The following is a 16,141-nucleotide window of genomic DNA, read 5'->3' on the forward strand; positions in this document are numbered from 1 at the left end:
CTCAGCACCACATAAGCAGAAAAAGCTGGAATTGGTACTGTGGCTCAAGTGGTAGAGCACTAGCCTTGAGCTGAAGAGCTGAGGGACAGCGCCCAGGCCCAGAGATCAGGCCCCATGACCAACCAAAAAATAAACAAATAAATAAAATCAAAACATAAAAATAAAAGGAGGGGGGGCTGGGAAGATGGCTCAGTGGTAGAGTGCTTGCCTTGCATGCCTGAGGCCCTGGGTTCGATTCCTCAGCACCACATAAGCAAAAAAGAAAAAAGCCGGAGGTGGCGCTGTGGCTCAAGTGGTAGAGTGCTAGCCTTGAGCTGAAGAGCTGAGGGACAGCGCCCAGGCCCAGAGTTTAGGCCCCACTACCGGACCCCCAAAAAAAATAAAATAAAAAAAAAATAAAAGGAGGGGGAGAGATGAGGGGCAGGAGAGAGGAAGAAGGGAAGGAAGGACTGAAACAATACCTGGCCGAAAAGCCATCTTTATCTTAATGAATGCTTCATTACAGTCTGCAAGAAGGTATTTGGCTTTTCTGTGATAGATTCGAACTACTCCCAGTAAGAGATGTCCTGATGTTCGCAGTGCCATCTTGACCTTTGAATAAAACATATTAATCTAATTTATAGATTTGGTTCTGTATACAAAGCTTGCATTTTGTACTACTTATATTGAGTTCTCACTTTCTCCTATACCTTTTATCATTTAAAGATGCCTGATAAACCCTTTATATTTTGTCAACTCATAAATTCTTTGAATAGCACACCAAAATAGCCCAAACACTAATGATTTATGAATTAAAACAGATATGAAGACAGCTATGGTACACCTTAAGGAGAATATACCTTATGGATGCCAAATCAGAGCTATTTTTCCCTGCTAGCTGAGTTCTGCTAGCTTTGTTTCAAAAGCAGACATCCCCAACCTTTAAAGGATTGTTTCATTCTTGTCTGTCAATACTTGCTATTGAGTAGACAAGTTAACACTTCAGCTAACAAAAAAAGGGTCAAGTTTGCAGGACAGTGTCTGAGAAAGATTTTCCAAATTAAAGAATGTCTGTTTTCCTTCCCTCTTGTCTTTTTGCTTTGTAAGTAGGGCAGGCTGTGGGGCTGCTTGCAAGTCACCTTGTAACCATGATGATGAAATTAGAAGGACAAGAAATCCACAAACTGGGAATGGAGAAACTTTGGGTAATATCCTTGAATTGCTTAACAAATCCTAAATTTACCTGTTTCCAAACTTCTGATTAAGTTAACTGATTATTTTCTTTATAAACTCAATTTTCAAGTGTCTTTTACTAGTTTCTTTTCATTTTTTGGTCCAAGACAAGAACTCACCTGATGCTTTCGCTCATTGGCTTGCTTGCTACTAACTGAGCCACACCTCCAATCCCAATTACTTTCTATTATTTGAATGGAAAATATACTAACCAACAAGTACATGTTACAATTCTATCTTTATTTCACTAGAAAATGTATAACCTGGTCTACTTCTTTCATGGTAGACCTTGATCAATATTAACTGAGATATCTAGTATGGGAGAAAAAATTAATGTTTGGGAAAATAGACAATCTAAAAACAAGTATTCAAACTTCTAGATATAAGGATCATTTAATGAGAATAAATAATCTCTAGATAATCTTCCCCAACTATGAAACATACCAAAATTCTAGGGTCACAAAATTGTTTTATTTCCTTTAGGACTTTACTTATAACTCTCATATTCTCTGCATACTTAAGGTTACTTTATGATTTACAGAATAACATGAAGTTTGTTGCTATAAATTTTTAAATATCAAAAATTTTAACAACCAATCCATGACTTACCCTGTGATTAATTCCTACACAACAATAATTTCAAATTAAAACACTGCTTCCAAGAGAAAAATAGAATCTACTTATATTTGGTGTTATATGGTATTACCTTTGTCTATAGCAATATCCAAAAAGTGATGTTTGGCAAAGGCTTTCTAGACAAACTGTTTTGTTCAAAGATGTAAAAGACTTATAAGCAAAAGAATGTATGCATAATAAACATAATAAAACCAGATGCATTCAAGGATAGCTTTGCAGTGTGCAAGTGGTTCTTCTAATGGGTAAAAGAATGACCACATAGGCTTGCAGTTAACTACTCAGCTACAAATCTGACATTTACTGTAACCAACTAAACCAGTACTTTCCCAGAGGAACTGCAAACTAAAACAAACATTAGAAATCTTCAGGTCAGTTTACTTAGTGAAAATGAAACTATCCTTACACACTCTTACAATAAAGAAAAAAAAAATCAAGCTGGGCACTGGTGGCTCTTGCCTGTTATCCTAGCTACTTACTCAGGAGGCTGAGATATGAGGATCTAGGATCAAAGCCAGCCCAGGGAAGGAAAGTCCATGAGACTCTTATCTCCATTTAACCAGAAAACCAGAAGTGGCATTGTGGCTCAAGTAGTAGAACACCTTCCTTAAGCTTTAGAGCTGAGGGACAGCAGCCAGGCCCAGAGTTCAAGCCCGACAAAAAAAAAAAAAAGGTTAAGTTCTTCAAGAAGTCTTAGGAAACTCATTCCTGGAATAATACTAGGTGCTAGGGAAGTAGAGATTGGGAGGACTGAGGTTCCAGGGGCAGCCTGGGTAAAAAAAGTTTGAGATTCCTACACAACCAATAAAAAGCTGGATGTGGTGATGTCATCCTAGCTACGTGGGAAACATTAATATGATTACTGAGGTTCAAATTGGCCTGGGCTAAAAAGTCAATACCTTTTTCCAAAAGTAGTAAGAGCAAAAGGGTTGAGGATGTGGCTCAGGTGGAACAGCACTTGCCTAGTGAGTGCAAAGTCCTGTGTTCAAACCCAAACAAAATGCACAATTTATAAATGCTTAAAAATGTAAAGTGATTACTACCTTCTACATTACTCTTGAACTGTATGCCTTATAGTAGTGTGTACCCTCACACATCACTGTCCCATATGCTTCCATAGTGCTAGTGGGACCATACCGTACTCTGTACCTACTCTGCGCAAGTTACCCTCTTGACACAAAACATTCTCACTATTGGCATATAGATGGTAAAGAGCAGCAGCAAGAAATCAATTTCAAAAAGTGCAACTTCCCAGTTTTCTATGTCTCAGTTAAACATATCTATTTTTAAAATACTAAAAAAAAAAAATACTATATTCTCACAGTTTGACTGTAAGTGTGAACTGGTAGAATCCTAATAGAAGAAACCCTCAATGGGTACCAGAAATCATAAAAATAAGTCTATTTCTTAACCCATCAATTACATTCCTGTTAAACTTAAGACTTAAAAAAATGAACAGATTTAACAAGAAATGCTCACTAAATGATTATTTTTAAAAAAGAAAACTGAAAGCCCATAATCCTATAAATTATTTTGGCATGTATCCTAGGCTTTTCTGTGTTTTAATGTGCATATGTATTGAATATATGTGCATGTGATTTTTTTCTTGTACCTATATATCTATCTATATGTATACATACAAATGACATTGTTATAAAAACCGTATTCAAGAAGAGCCGTTTACACCTGAAACATCTTTTAAAACAAAAAGCAGTTATAGGTTTATAGCAAAGCTGAGTGAAGAGTTACAGAGATTTTCCATATACTCCTTGTACATGAATAGCCTCCTTTACCAACGTCATTTATCACAGTTGTACCTTTACTCTAATTGGAAAATGATGTCAACATACTTTTATTACCTCAAGTCCATAGTTTACATTAGGACCACTTTTGGTCTAACATTTGTTAAATATGAACATAAAATGGCACACCATTGTACTTTAAGGCAAATAATTGTTGCTGCCTTAAGAAGAAAAACAACAAAAAATACTCCCGTTTTCTGCTTTTTATACATCCCTTCTGCTCCAACCCTGTTATCTTTTTTACTTTCCTCATGATTTTGCCTTAACCAGTCTTACAGCTAAGCATCACACAGTATACAGCCTCAAATTAGCTTGCTTTTCCTAATATATGTTTATGATACCTTTATGTCTGTCCATGGTATGACAGCTTATCTTTTTTTTTGGGGGGGTGGGGGGGAGGTCAGTCATGGGGCTTGAACTCAGCCTGGGCTTATTTTTTTAAAGCACAAAACAATAATTTCACTCTCTGGATATACTACAGTTGACTTTATCCACTTACCTATTGATGGGTATCTTAGTTGCCTCCAAGTTTTAGTAATTATGAAAAAGCCGCTTCAGGTGCTTGTAAAGACTTTAAGTTTTCAACTATTTTGAGTAAATACTAAGGACCAAGGTCATTGGACTGTATGAGAAGAGTGAACATAAGAAACTGCCAGGGCTGGGAAGGTGACTCAGTGGTAGAGCACTTGCCTTGCATGCATGAGGCCCTGGGTTCGATTCCTCAGCAAAGAAACTGCCAAACTCTCTTAAAATGGCCATATCATTTTTCATTCCTACTAACAATGAATGTGAAGGAGTCTTGCTCGACATCTCACCACTATTTCCTGTTAAGTGTTTTGGATTTATTTTGGCCATTCTAATCTTTTAAGTAGTGGCATTTGGTTGTTTTAATTTGCATTTCTTTAATGACATTATTATTAAATGCTTTTTAATAAACTTACTTGATTTATGCCAGCTGTCTGTTAAAAAGTCTTCAGTTTCCCTGCTCCTTGTTGAATTTTAAGAGTCCTTTCTGTCTTTGGTGGACAACAATTTTTCAACAGGTATGTATGTTTTATACAAAGATTTTTCTACCAGTCTAGATTATCTTTTCATTTTCTTGATGTCTTTCACACAGAGCATTTATTTTTTCTTTAGTACCACTGAGCTAGCTGTATCCCTAGACCCCAGAAATGAGCATTTTAACAAAATCTAGCTTTATTTTTTTTTAACATGGATCGTGTTTTGGTGTCTTGAAAAGATATACAGTCATTGATGTTTCATAATTATTTGCTAAAAAGACTTTTTTTTGTATCACTTATCTGTCATTCTAAATGACTGTACTGTTAGGACCATCGGACCAGAAGAGTTAAATTTCAAAAAATTAGAAATAATATAAACTATATAAGAGAAGAACTCAATAATGTTCAAACAAAACAATGACCCATAGCCAGATACTCTGTATAAGAAATCCTAAGAACAAACGTGTTTTAGAATTTAAAATTTTTGAGGCAGGCACTGATAGTTCACAACTTAACTTTAGCTACCTGGAATACTGAGACCTGCAGGATTGTGGTTTGAGGTCAGCCTAGGCAGAAAGGTCTAAAGGGAGCATGCATGTAATGGAACATTATCATTATCCCAGTGGGAAGCATAAGAAGGCAGATTTGGGCTCAGTTAAGAACTGAGAACCTACCCTAAAAATAATCAGCTAAAACCAGGGCAGGAGGCATGGCTCAGTGATAAGAGTAGAAGTCCAGCAGGTAAGAGGTCTGAGTTCAAACTCTAATGGTGCTAAAACAAAAACCAGAACTTTCTAAATACAGCACATATGCCATATATTATAATATTCCAAAGAATATCTAGAAGCAGCTTCCTCTATAATCATACATACTATAAATACTTGAATTACTTCACTTCATCCCAGGTGAAGTCTATTTCAAATTCTGCACTTAAGTTCTGTGGCTGACAAATTATGGTCCTGTGTAACCATAATTTGAGGTACAGCTACAAATACACCTTCTCCCCAATATAGTCTAATTACCAAATATTATAATATACAATAATACACAAAAGAAATCATGTGTATGATAGACACACTCACATAATTCTACTAGGCATAGCAAGGTACTTAAGGTTTCTTTAGGTAAGAAGACCAATGTCATGGGCTGGGAAGTTGGCTCAGTGGTAGAGCGCTTGCCTTGCATGCCTAAGGCCCTGGGTTAGATTCCTCAGCACCACATAAGCAAAAAGAAAAAAGCCGGAAGTGGCGCTGTGGCTCAAGTGGTAGAGCGCTAGCCTTGAGCTGAAGAGCTGAGGGACAGCGCCCAGGCCCAGAGTTCAGGCCCCACGACCGGACCCCCCCCTCAAAAAAAAAAGAAGACCAACGTCATTTTTTCCCCCTTTTGTTTACAAAATGTTTTCATTTTATTATGTTTCTTAAATTACTACTGAGTCAGAGAGAATATGATAGAAATGAACATAATATCAATCAATTCTATAAGTTATAACTGTAAACCAGTTAAAAGTCCACAACCTTTAATTCCAAGTACAAATTTTCACTTTTCTCACCTTAAAACACACATTTCCACTTTTCTAAACAAGTCTCTACTATATCCCCAAGTTTACTGCCAAGATTCTCTGACTCTTTAAACAACAAACAGTCATTCTAATACATTATGCAAACTTGGTCCAAACTGACAAAGCTGATGATCTGGAAATCTGTTACAGGACACTTGGTACAAACATGTAGTGTGTGAAAGGATCTTTAAAACATGAATATAAAGATATTTATGAATCATATTTAAATACCTTTCCTTTGAGATTTAATCCTTCAATTTTTTGGAGAGTCATAGTCTTACTATATAGCCCAGACTGGCCTCTTAACTCAGGACCCTCTGCCTTAGCTTCCTGAGTGCTGGGATTACAGAGGTATCACCATGCTTAGTCTTCATATATTTGTGATTAAAGTAAGTCTAGCCATCAATAAAATGATAACTATGATAGAAGACAATTCTATAGCTGGAGTTTATTTTAAAGGTCCTTTTGACAAAGCAAAATTTCCATATTAGTGTACTATTTGTATAACGTAAGTGTGAAATCACTGTTTAAAAACTTAAGAGATGGGGGCTGGGAAGGTGGCTCAGTGGTAGAGTGCTTGCCTTGCATACCTGAGGCCCTGGGTTCGATTCCTCAGCAACACATAAGCAAAGAGAAAAAAGCCAGAAGTGGCGCTGTGGCTCAAGGATAGAGTGCTAGCCTTGAGCTGAAGAGCTGAGGGACAGCACCCAGGCCCAGAGTTCAGGCCCCACAACAGGACCCAGAAAACAAACAAACAAACAAACTTAAGAGAGCATCAGTAACAACTACTCCTGGAACACACTTGTAAACAAAGCAAATCAAATAAGGTTACTTTAGAAGCTTTCATCCTCGTGAGAGGCAAACATAAATAAGGGAGAAAAGATTTAGTGGAAGTTCCTGCAAATGGGCACAGCAGAAGCTTTATAAGCTTAGCATTCTTAAGAATTGGCAAGTAGACCTGTGAGGCATAGGTAAACCAAGTGGTGTAGATAGTGTCTGCTAAGCTGGGTAAGGTGGCTGGATGTGCCCCCACCCCCAAACTCCTTTTAATTAACAATAGTTCCTCATTTTGAATGTTTTGTAAATTTCTTATCACTAACACAGAAGTATAAAAATACCTAAAATAATTGCCCCACCTCATACATATTTCTTATTAAAATAGGCAAATAAAAAATATCTGCACTTAAGAGAATTTTAAAAAAGAGTATCAAACAGTTGGATCCAAACACATCTAAAGGTGATAAAAGACAAAACAATGAAAATGGGAAAAACCTATGGATTTTCATTGCCTCCAATATTCAGAGATATAAAGGACTGTTTTTTATAAGTTCTACTTCAGATATCAATAAAGTGAATAAAAATACCAACATCAAACATACCTTTGGTGAGATGATACTTTCCACACTGCTCTCTAAATTACACTCGAACACATGGGCTTTGGTTAGCTTCTTATCCCAGTGGGCTGCCAGCCAAATTTTGGCCAGAGGCCCTCTTTTACTGAGAACAAAATGTGCGTAGAACATGGTTCTGGTTTTCTATGAAACAAGAGGAAACCTGTGGGAAGAAAAAAGTATAGTACCACATGAGAACTTAAGTATTTATGAAGTAAAAACAAACAAACAAAAACCCCTGGAAAAATCAAAGGCCTGAAGGTATAAAATGTATTTTACAAAATACAGTATTATTTTGATGGCAAGAAAAAGATCTCCAAATAATTCAGCTACAGGGAAAAGAGACGAGAATCAAATCTATTTATGCCTTATCTTAAAAACTATCATAAAAAATTCATAAAGAATTCTTTTAGAAGTTCTATAAAGCATTAATTTCATTTTTATCCTGATTATTGACAGAAATGGTCAGTTTACTGACCAAAACCTTTCATGACAGGAGAAAAATGTCTAAGCCTAGTAATGTATGAGATCGTAGGTTCAATCTCCATTATCATAAAAATAAAAATACATAAATAAAGTCTAAGAAAAGGATTCAGGCACAGGTTTCAATGGGGTTTAAAAATACCATTAAAATGAATATTGTTCAGTGAAAAGACAATTGTTACTTTAAATAATAAACTGCTAAGCACTTTACAGTTCACTAAGCAAAGTTAATCAAGTATTTCTGATCCTATTTTTATAGACTTAGAAAAACAGACAAAAAAGTAGAGTCTCATACACACAGAGCTTTAAATAGAGTGAAGTGTACTTGTCTGCTGACTTTACTTTTCTGAAACTTTACTTTTCTTTCAGCAAAAGCAGGCCTGTAAACCTCAGAGATTACAGTAGCTATGCAAACTGTTATTTCCTTTATATTAATTTTCCCCTTTCACAGCTTATTTTTCCAAATAAAGTTCTGTCTATAATGTCTATGACCAGACCAAGATAAGTAACATTCAGAACTATTCTAACACCATAAAATTCTGTTATACCCATCACTTGCTTCCCACCATTCCTAAACCTTGGCATCCAGCATTCTTCTGTATATTTCGAATCTTGTCATCTTGAGAATGTCATATGGTCATATGTTCTTGAGATCCATCTACTGTGTTAGCATTTATCAATAGCACGTCTCATCTATTGCTATATAGCATTCTATGAGACAAGCAACCTACCACTGTTTAACCTTTTACCTTTAAAAGACATTTGTTTAGGTTTTATTAATAATCAAGCTGCTATAAATATTGATTATTTAGGATAAGATTGTTTTCTCCAGGGCAATTATTCTATACTGTATTTGGTAAGTATATATTAAGTTTTAATAAAACAAACACAATTATTAAGATCTCCTGAGGTTTTCTTTGGACAAGATTAGCCAACATGGAGAAATGAAATAGCTACAACTATTTCAAAGATGATGAAAATGAGAATTAGTCTATCTGACTTCAAGACTTACATACATATCTATAAGTCAGTTGCAGAAACACATTCATAGATAAGCCCAACTATTTTTTTAAATAAAAAAATACAAAAGCAATAGAGAAAGAATAGTCTCCAACCAATAGGACTGGAGTGGCTGAACTGTCATCCACAGCCCCTCCCTCACAGAACAATCTCAACCCAAACTTACATACCATGTAAGAATTCATATTAGACCACAGATTTAAATATAAAACTACAAAACTTTCAGAGAAAAGAAAAACAAGGAAAAGTCTTTTGGTACAAATAATGTGGTAAATTTTTTTCCCAGATAACACACCCAAAACACAATCCATAATGGAAAACTAGTCAATAAATTAGTCAGATTCAACAATTTTTGCTTTAAGAGAACGCCCAAACACTTATAGACTGGGAAGAAATATATACAACCACATTATCTTTTTTGTGGGGGAGGGTGGGAGACGCTGCTATGGAGGCTTGAGCTCAGGGCCTGGGCACTCTCCCTTAGCATTTTGTTCATGGATGGCACCACTTTAAGGTTTTGGTAGTTAACTGGAAATAAAGAGTGTCACAGACTTTTCTGCCAGGGCTGGCTTTGAACAAGGCTCATCAGACCTCAGCATCCTAATTAACTAGGATTATAGGGGTCACTGGAGTTGACACAAGCCACAAATCTGACTGGGACTCAAATATGGAAACAAATCTCAAGCTCCCCCCCAATAATTGAATTAGAAAATGAGCAAAAGAAAAATTGCCATTGCAGAAATATTGAATGCAAACAAAAACATAAAAAAATGTTCAATGTGATTAGCCATTAGGAAAATGCAGACTGATGCCCAATTAGTTAACACCATGTTCTTATTACAGAAGTTTAAGCAAAAAACAGAAAACACTAAACACTGTTAAGAATCTCTCATGTGTGCTGGTAGGTAAAAAAATCTTTGGTTAGCTTACAAAATAAAAGGCCCAGAGTAATTACACTTCTTAAATTTAGGATTTGCTTATTGTATCTTCAACTAAAAGTATGCCTGTTCTTTCCAACTTGAACTTATCATAGGCAAGCAATTTCTTGAATGGTAAAAATAACTGGAAAGGTGAGACGTAGTGTAAACAGAGCAACAGCAAGCCATGTTTACCATCTGTTATATTTTAATAACAAAAAGACTCCTAAGAGATCATTAATTCACAGTAATTTTCTCTGAGGTGGGGAGCTTCATTAACTGTCTAACACTGTAACCTCCTTCTCCCAAATTTGAAGTAAAAAACCAACTACTACTATACTAGAAAGAATTCAGATCAAATGCTTTTTTAAAAAAATTAGTCATGGGGCTTGAACTCAGGGCCTGGGTGCTGCCTCTGAACCTCTTTGTGCTCAAGGCTAGCACTCTACCACTTGAGCTAAAGCTCTACTTCCAGCTTTTTCTGTGTATGTGCCACAGAAGAATAGAATCCAAGATTTAATGCGTGTTAGGTGGGCACTCAACCACTAAGTTACAGTCCCAGCCCCAGAACAAATGTTTTAAGGCAGGGATGAGGAAGACTGTATAATCATTTGGTACAATTGGATAAATACATATGTATGCTTTCCATACACTTCTCTTTGGCTGCTTGGGGACATCAGCCTATTTTCACAATTTTCTACGGCCCTCAAATAATGTTATAAAGATCCAAGTGACCCTGGGCAGAAAAAAAAAGTTCCTCACCCTTGCTAAAGTTTAAATATTAAATACTAACACTTCAAAAGTCCCTTATTTACCTAGTATTTTATAGATCATAATATACTGCTCCCGATGGAAGAAAAACTCCTATAGTCAATGTGTCTCCTTCAAGCCTTAGAAAGGTTGTTAAAGCAAAATCTAAGCTGCCCCTGCAGTGTAATAAAAATGTAGAGAATTTTTATTAAAATCCAATGTGGCAGCGTGTTCTTAGAAATATAGTCACTGTGATATCCCAAGTTTCCCCACAGACACAACTTTTTGTCCCAAGTAAACAACAACAAAAAATCCTGTTTGCCATGTGACAATTACTAAATATGTATTAAATGAGTACATAAATGAGATACACCACATAATTTGACATACATAAACTGCTGGCACTATTCAACAGGTGTCAGTAGTTTGTAAGCATCAGTTCAGCTGCTAGGCAGAGCACCAGGCCTAAATATTCCAGCTATGTACAGGCAGAGATTCCTAAACAGATGCCTTCTTGGCATGGGATTGGGGGGTGGGGAACAAGTAAAGCAGAGTCAGCTAAAATTAAATCTGGGAAACGATTAGCAAGAGGAAATCACTCTAGTAACTGCAGGAAGCTGAACTGAAGGAATAGTGGTGGATCAACTATTGGCTTAAATCTAAATAAAGAGAAATTGTAATCGTTGCCTTTGCAAACCAATTTTTTCTTGGTAATACTAACATTTATCCAACATTAAAAAGCCATCTCTATACTTTTTGAAGTTCCTAAATTCTTATAATCTTTTATAAAAGCCTTGGCAGAAAGCCTGAATTTGATACCACAGCAGAGCCCAACAATTCCATGAGTTCTCAATTATTTTCTAAAGCAACAAGCAACTTCTTCAATTAATCCTTAGGGAAAAAAACGTCCTGAGGACTAGCATTTTAGAATATACTAATTCAAGGAAGAGCAATTTAAGATTATTCCAAAGAAGCAAAGTCAAACTGGAGCTAAGTTTTCCTCTACAATGTCAGCCATTAGCAGTATTCAGTCCCTCTATTAGGACAGTAGTTATGTAAACGAGTGAGGAGAGAAACACACACCAAATGTTTCATAATCCAATTTTCTAATAAGTGTCCTATAGGTTCATTTTACACGAGAAAACAACAAAGAAAAAATTTTAAGTCAGTGCTTACACTTCAAACTACAACACTACGCTGCCTTGCCAGTCTAACTTTTAACAAAACATTAGAAATAGCCTATGTGATTATGACTGACCTGAAAATAATGAATACAACATAATACCAGGCAGCCTTAAACACTGATGCAGAATTTGCACCAACTCAGGAAATCTCTAAGACAAATTCCGAGTTGTTGGAAGGGCATGCATGGACAGACAGCCTTCTGCTGCTCTCACTACACGTATATACATAAATAGGGTTACCCTCCTTCTCTTCAGGTTCCACATCCTAAGATTCACCCACATGTGGGCCAAAACAACTCTGTACTATGTACGCACTGTCTTCCTTTTCCTTATTCCCTAAACCATAATCACCGTTACACACAATTTACACTGGATTAGGTATTATAAGCAATCTAGAGGCTATGTTGTATGCTGGAAGATGAATGAATGGTGCTTGAAAACACTATACCACTTTATTTACAGAGCCTGAATATTCAGGTATTTTTCTGGTGATGACAGAAGGCTGGGCAGAGGCGTCCAGGTGCTGGAACCATCTTCTGCAGATAAGCGACATCTATCCCACCTTTTACCAGAACACATGCACATCTCAGATATGTTTGGTTTTAGATTACTACAACAAAGACACATATTTTTTTTTTGATTCCCAGTACATGTATGCCTTGAAGTATTGTTTATAAAGAAATGGTAGGGGCTGGGAAGGTGGCTCGGTGGTAGAGCGCTTGCCTTGCATGCCTGAGGCCCTGGGTTCGATTCCTAAGCACCACATAAGCAAAAAGGAAAAAGCCGGAAGTGGCGTTGTGGCTCAAGTGGTAGAGCGCTAGCCTTGAGCTGAAGAGCTGAGGGACAGTGCCCAGGCCCCACAACCGGACCAAAAAAAAAAAAAAAAAGTAATGGTAATCATCTGAATGACGAGGAAAATGGTACTATAAAGGTGCTCAACACAGAGTTCTGATAAACTTTCAACTAGTAAAAATGAAACAAAAGAAACGCAGGAGCCATGAAGAGGACTCATGATAAAGTATGGCTGAGCTGGGCACTGGTGGCTTGTGCCTGTAATACTAGCTACTCAGGAGGATGAGATGTGAGGATCGCGGTTCAAAACCAGCAGGGGCAGAAGGTCCCTGAGACTCTTATCATCAATAAACCACTGGAAGTGGTGCTGTAGCTCAAGTGGTAGAACACTTGCCTCAAGCTGAAGAGCTGAGGGACAGCGCCCAGGCCCAGAGTCCAAGCCTCACGACTGACCAAGGGGAGGGTGGGGGTGGGGGGGTAAAGGAAGAAAGGCAGGCAGGCAGGCAGATAAAATAAAATATGGCTACTTTTGACCTGTAGTTGTTTGAATCCAGCACCTATGTTGAACCCTACAAACCCGGAGCCAATGTATACACTTAAAATCTGCTTGAACAAGTATAAAATACCTACACAGTACACAAAAAAAGTACCAATCATCCATTTTTGCAAAGTAGATCTTCAGGGAAAGTGAGGTGCACATTTTTGTACTGCCTGACATACATACTTATACACACATAATACGAACAGTTCAAGCACCTTGCTTAACAGTAACAAACAGAATAACTTGGGCATACATACACATCACCTATTCAAAGTAGTAATGGCCGCACTGGAAATCAAGACAAAATCTGCTTTGCCCTTAACTAGCAAGTTAAGCATTTAACCTCTATACTATAAAAGAATGGTGTTTGGGAGTTTCCTAACCTTGGAAAGTTAACATATATAAAAATGAGACCCTTTGAGGTGTAGAGGGAGGAGGAAGAGTAAGTAGGCTTTTCTAAATTTGCACATTGAAGCTTCACTCCCTTTTAGTCCTAGTATTAGATCCAGGGTTTTCACAATTAAGACAGGCCTAGATTTAAATTCAGCCTTTTCTTTACATGGCTGTTTCTTTCTTTTTTTTGGGGGGGGGGGGTCTGGTCGTGGGGCCTGAACTCTGGGCCTGGGCGCTGTCCCTCAGCTCTTCAGCTCAAGGCTAGTGCACTACCACTTGAGTCAGAGCACCACTTCCGGCTTTTTTCTTTTTGCTTATGTGGTGCTGAGGAATGGAACCCAAGGCCTCATGCATACAAGGCAAGCACTCTACCACTGAGCCACCTTCCCAGCCCCTACATTGCTGCTTCTAAAGGTAAATAAGTTCTGAGCTTAACAGGTTTGTAACTTTAGCAATCATGAAGCCCAGGCAGAAGGGAGGATCTCCAGTTGGAGGCCAGCCTGGGCTAGACAGTAAGATTTGTCTCCTATCTCAAAACAAAGCAAAATAATAAAATCTAAATCTTTAGCTTTCTCATCTAAAAAGTGGGAATACTTACTAAGAATACTTTTAAAAATCATGTTACAGTGCATCTAACTAGTGCCACAGCTGATGCAAATAGATATACATCACTCAGCCAGCACAATGTCTATTATATCACAAAACAATTTCTCAAAAATCTCAACTTTAATGCTCTACCTCATACACAATCCTAAGTAGACAACTTCGTTTTATGCATACTAATATACTGCCTTTATAGATACAGCAAGAGTAAAGATTATGCTCTACTGAAATGACTTGTGCACAGACTGCACTATGTCCATTAGTTATACACTGCTGTTACCTTTTCAGCACTGTCAAATAATTTAATCATTGGCCACTGCTTTCATCCTTATCAACCTTCTCAAAAGCGTTTTGCGACTTCCAACATTAAACAAAGGTATTTAGTGACTTTTACTACTTAGGAAAGTTTCTTCGGCTAGTCTCTCTGGCAATTATTTTCATTAAGAACACAGGATTCTTCCTCCCTGAAAACCGATGGTTACTGGATACCAATGGTTAACTGTATTCTAAGTCGAGTGACAGCAAATACTTTCCCTCGTGAAGAGAGCCCTTCACAACACCCATGCTTTTGGAACGTGGAAGACAGCCTAAGAAATCAGACCGATCTGGGAATGAAGACTGACCAAACCAACCCCTCTTTCCTTCTTCCAAGTTTGAAGGCCGCTGAGTCTGGCACCTTAACAGGACAGTGTCATGGGCCAACCCCTCCCCCCACCCCGCAAGAGAGCATCTCCACCGCACCCCACAACTTATAAGAAAAAGTTAAAAGTTAAAGAAAAGTTAAACTGAAAGCTGTTCTACTCGTGTCCTACGATACTCGGAGGCGAGTTCTTGTCTCCTTTCCCACCGATCAGACCTGCGTGTGTGTGTGTGTCCAACCTGAGAGTTTCTTTTAAAGAGTGGGTGGGAAGCGGCAGCCAGTGGTCGGGGAGCGCCCTCCCCCCGCCCCCCCTGCGGCCCCGCGCGCTCCCGACCCCCCGCGCCCCGCGGACCCCGGGCTGCCCTCGGGCCTGGCACCAACGGCGGCGCCAGGCCAGCCCCGCGCGCTCCCGCCCCGGATCCCGCGTCCCCGCCGACAGCCATTTTCACCCGTGGAGTAGGCGGCCCGGTCTCCAGAGCGGGCTCGTTCAAACCTCCTCCCTCCCCGCGGCTCCGCCGGAGACCCGAGCGGGCCCGGCTCCCCGGGGCGGCGGCGCGCGGCCGCCTCCCGCCCACCCCCGGAGGCCCGGCGGCCGTTCCCGACCCGGACCGGCGCGGATCCCCGCCGCGGGCGGGGCGAGGGCGGCCCCGGGGCGGGGGAGGCCCCGGGCGGCGGCACGCGGGGGCGCGGCGAGGGCCGCCCTCGACCCGCCCGGCCGGACCCCGGAGTCGGCCGCCCCGACGGCGGGAAGGGGTGGGGGGGAGGGAGCGGAGCGAAAGCAGGGGGTCGGCCGGGCCGCTTACCGGTTCTCCGCCGCGAGCGGGGCGGGCTGGCTGGCCCGGGGAGGGGGGAAAAGGGTCGGGGGAGGGGGCGGGGAAAGGGGGAACTCTGGAGAAGTGAAGCTTCGGAGCCGCTCCCGACGCCGCTCTGCCGCCGCCTCCTTTCCGATTCACTCAAACAAACAAGATGGCTGCCGTTACGCCGCGGCTCTTCCGGCCGCCCAAATCCTCGGTTCAAATCGGCAGGATGTTTACGGTCAAAATGGTGCCTGTGCGCTTGCGCGGCTGGCCGGAGCCTCCAGGAGGAGGGACGCACGCGCAGTGATCACTTCCTGTGGGCTGGGCTCCGCTCCTCCCCGGCCTGTGGAGCCCGGAACTGAGCAGGCGCGAAGCTACTCCTCTGCGGAGCGAGGCTTGCCAGAAGCGGCGGGTGGGAGGGGGA

At 39.8% G+C, this 16,141-nt stretch overlaps 1 protein-coding gene across 1 annotated transcript in view; it reads right to left on the minus strand.

Annotated features, from left to right (window-relative positions):
- Window positions 1–15,924, minus strand: part of Rad21 (RAD21 cohesin complex component) — a 29,806-nt gene extending 13,882 nt beyond the window's left edge. Inside the window, exons 1-3 of the mRNA XM_069991296.1 lie at window positions 15,724–15,924; window positions 7,586–7,760; window positions 462–591 (exon numbers count right to left, since the gene is read on the minus strand). Of these exons, the coding sequence (XP_069847397.1) occupies window positions 462–591; window positions 7,586–7,729 (274 nt within the window). The 5' untranslated portion in view covers window positions 7,730–7,760; window positions 15,724–15,924. The remainder of the gene's footprint in view (window positions 1–461; window positions 592–7,585; window positions 7,761–15,723) is intronic.
- Window positions 15,925–16,141: the final 217 nt, after the last annotated feature.

The sequence above is a fragment of the Dipodomys merriami genome, unplaced genomic scaffold (genome assembly GCF_024711535.1).
Source record: "Dipodomys merriami isolate MVZ:Mamm:240054 unplaced genomic scaffold, mDipMer1.0.p SCAF_4, whole genome shotgun sequence".
Taxonomy (NCBI): domain Eukaryota; kingdom Metazoa; phylum Chordata; class Mammalia; order Rodentia; family Heteromyidae; genus Dipodomys; species Dipodomys merriami.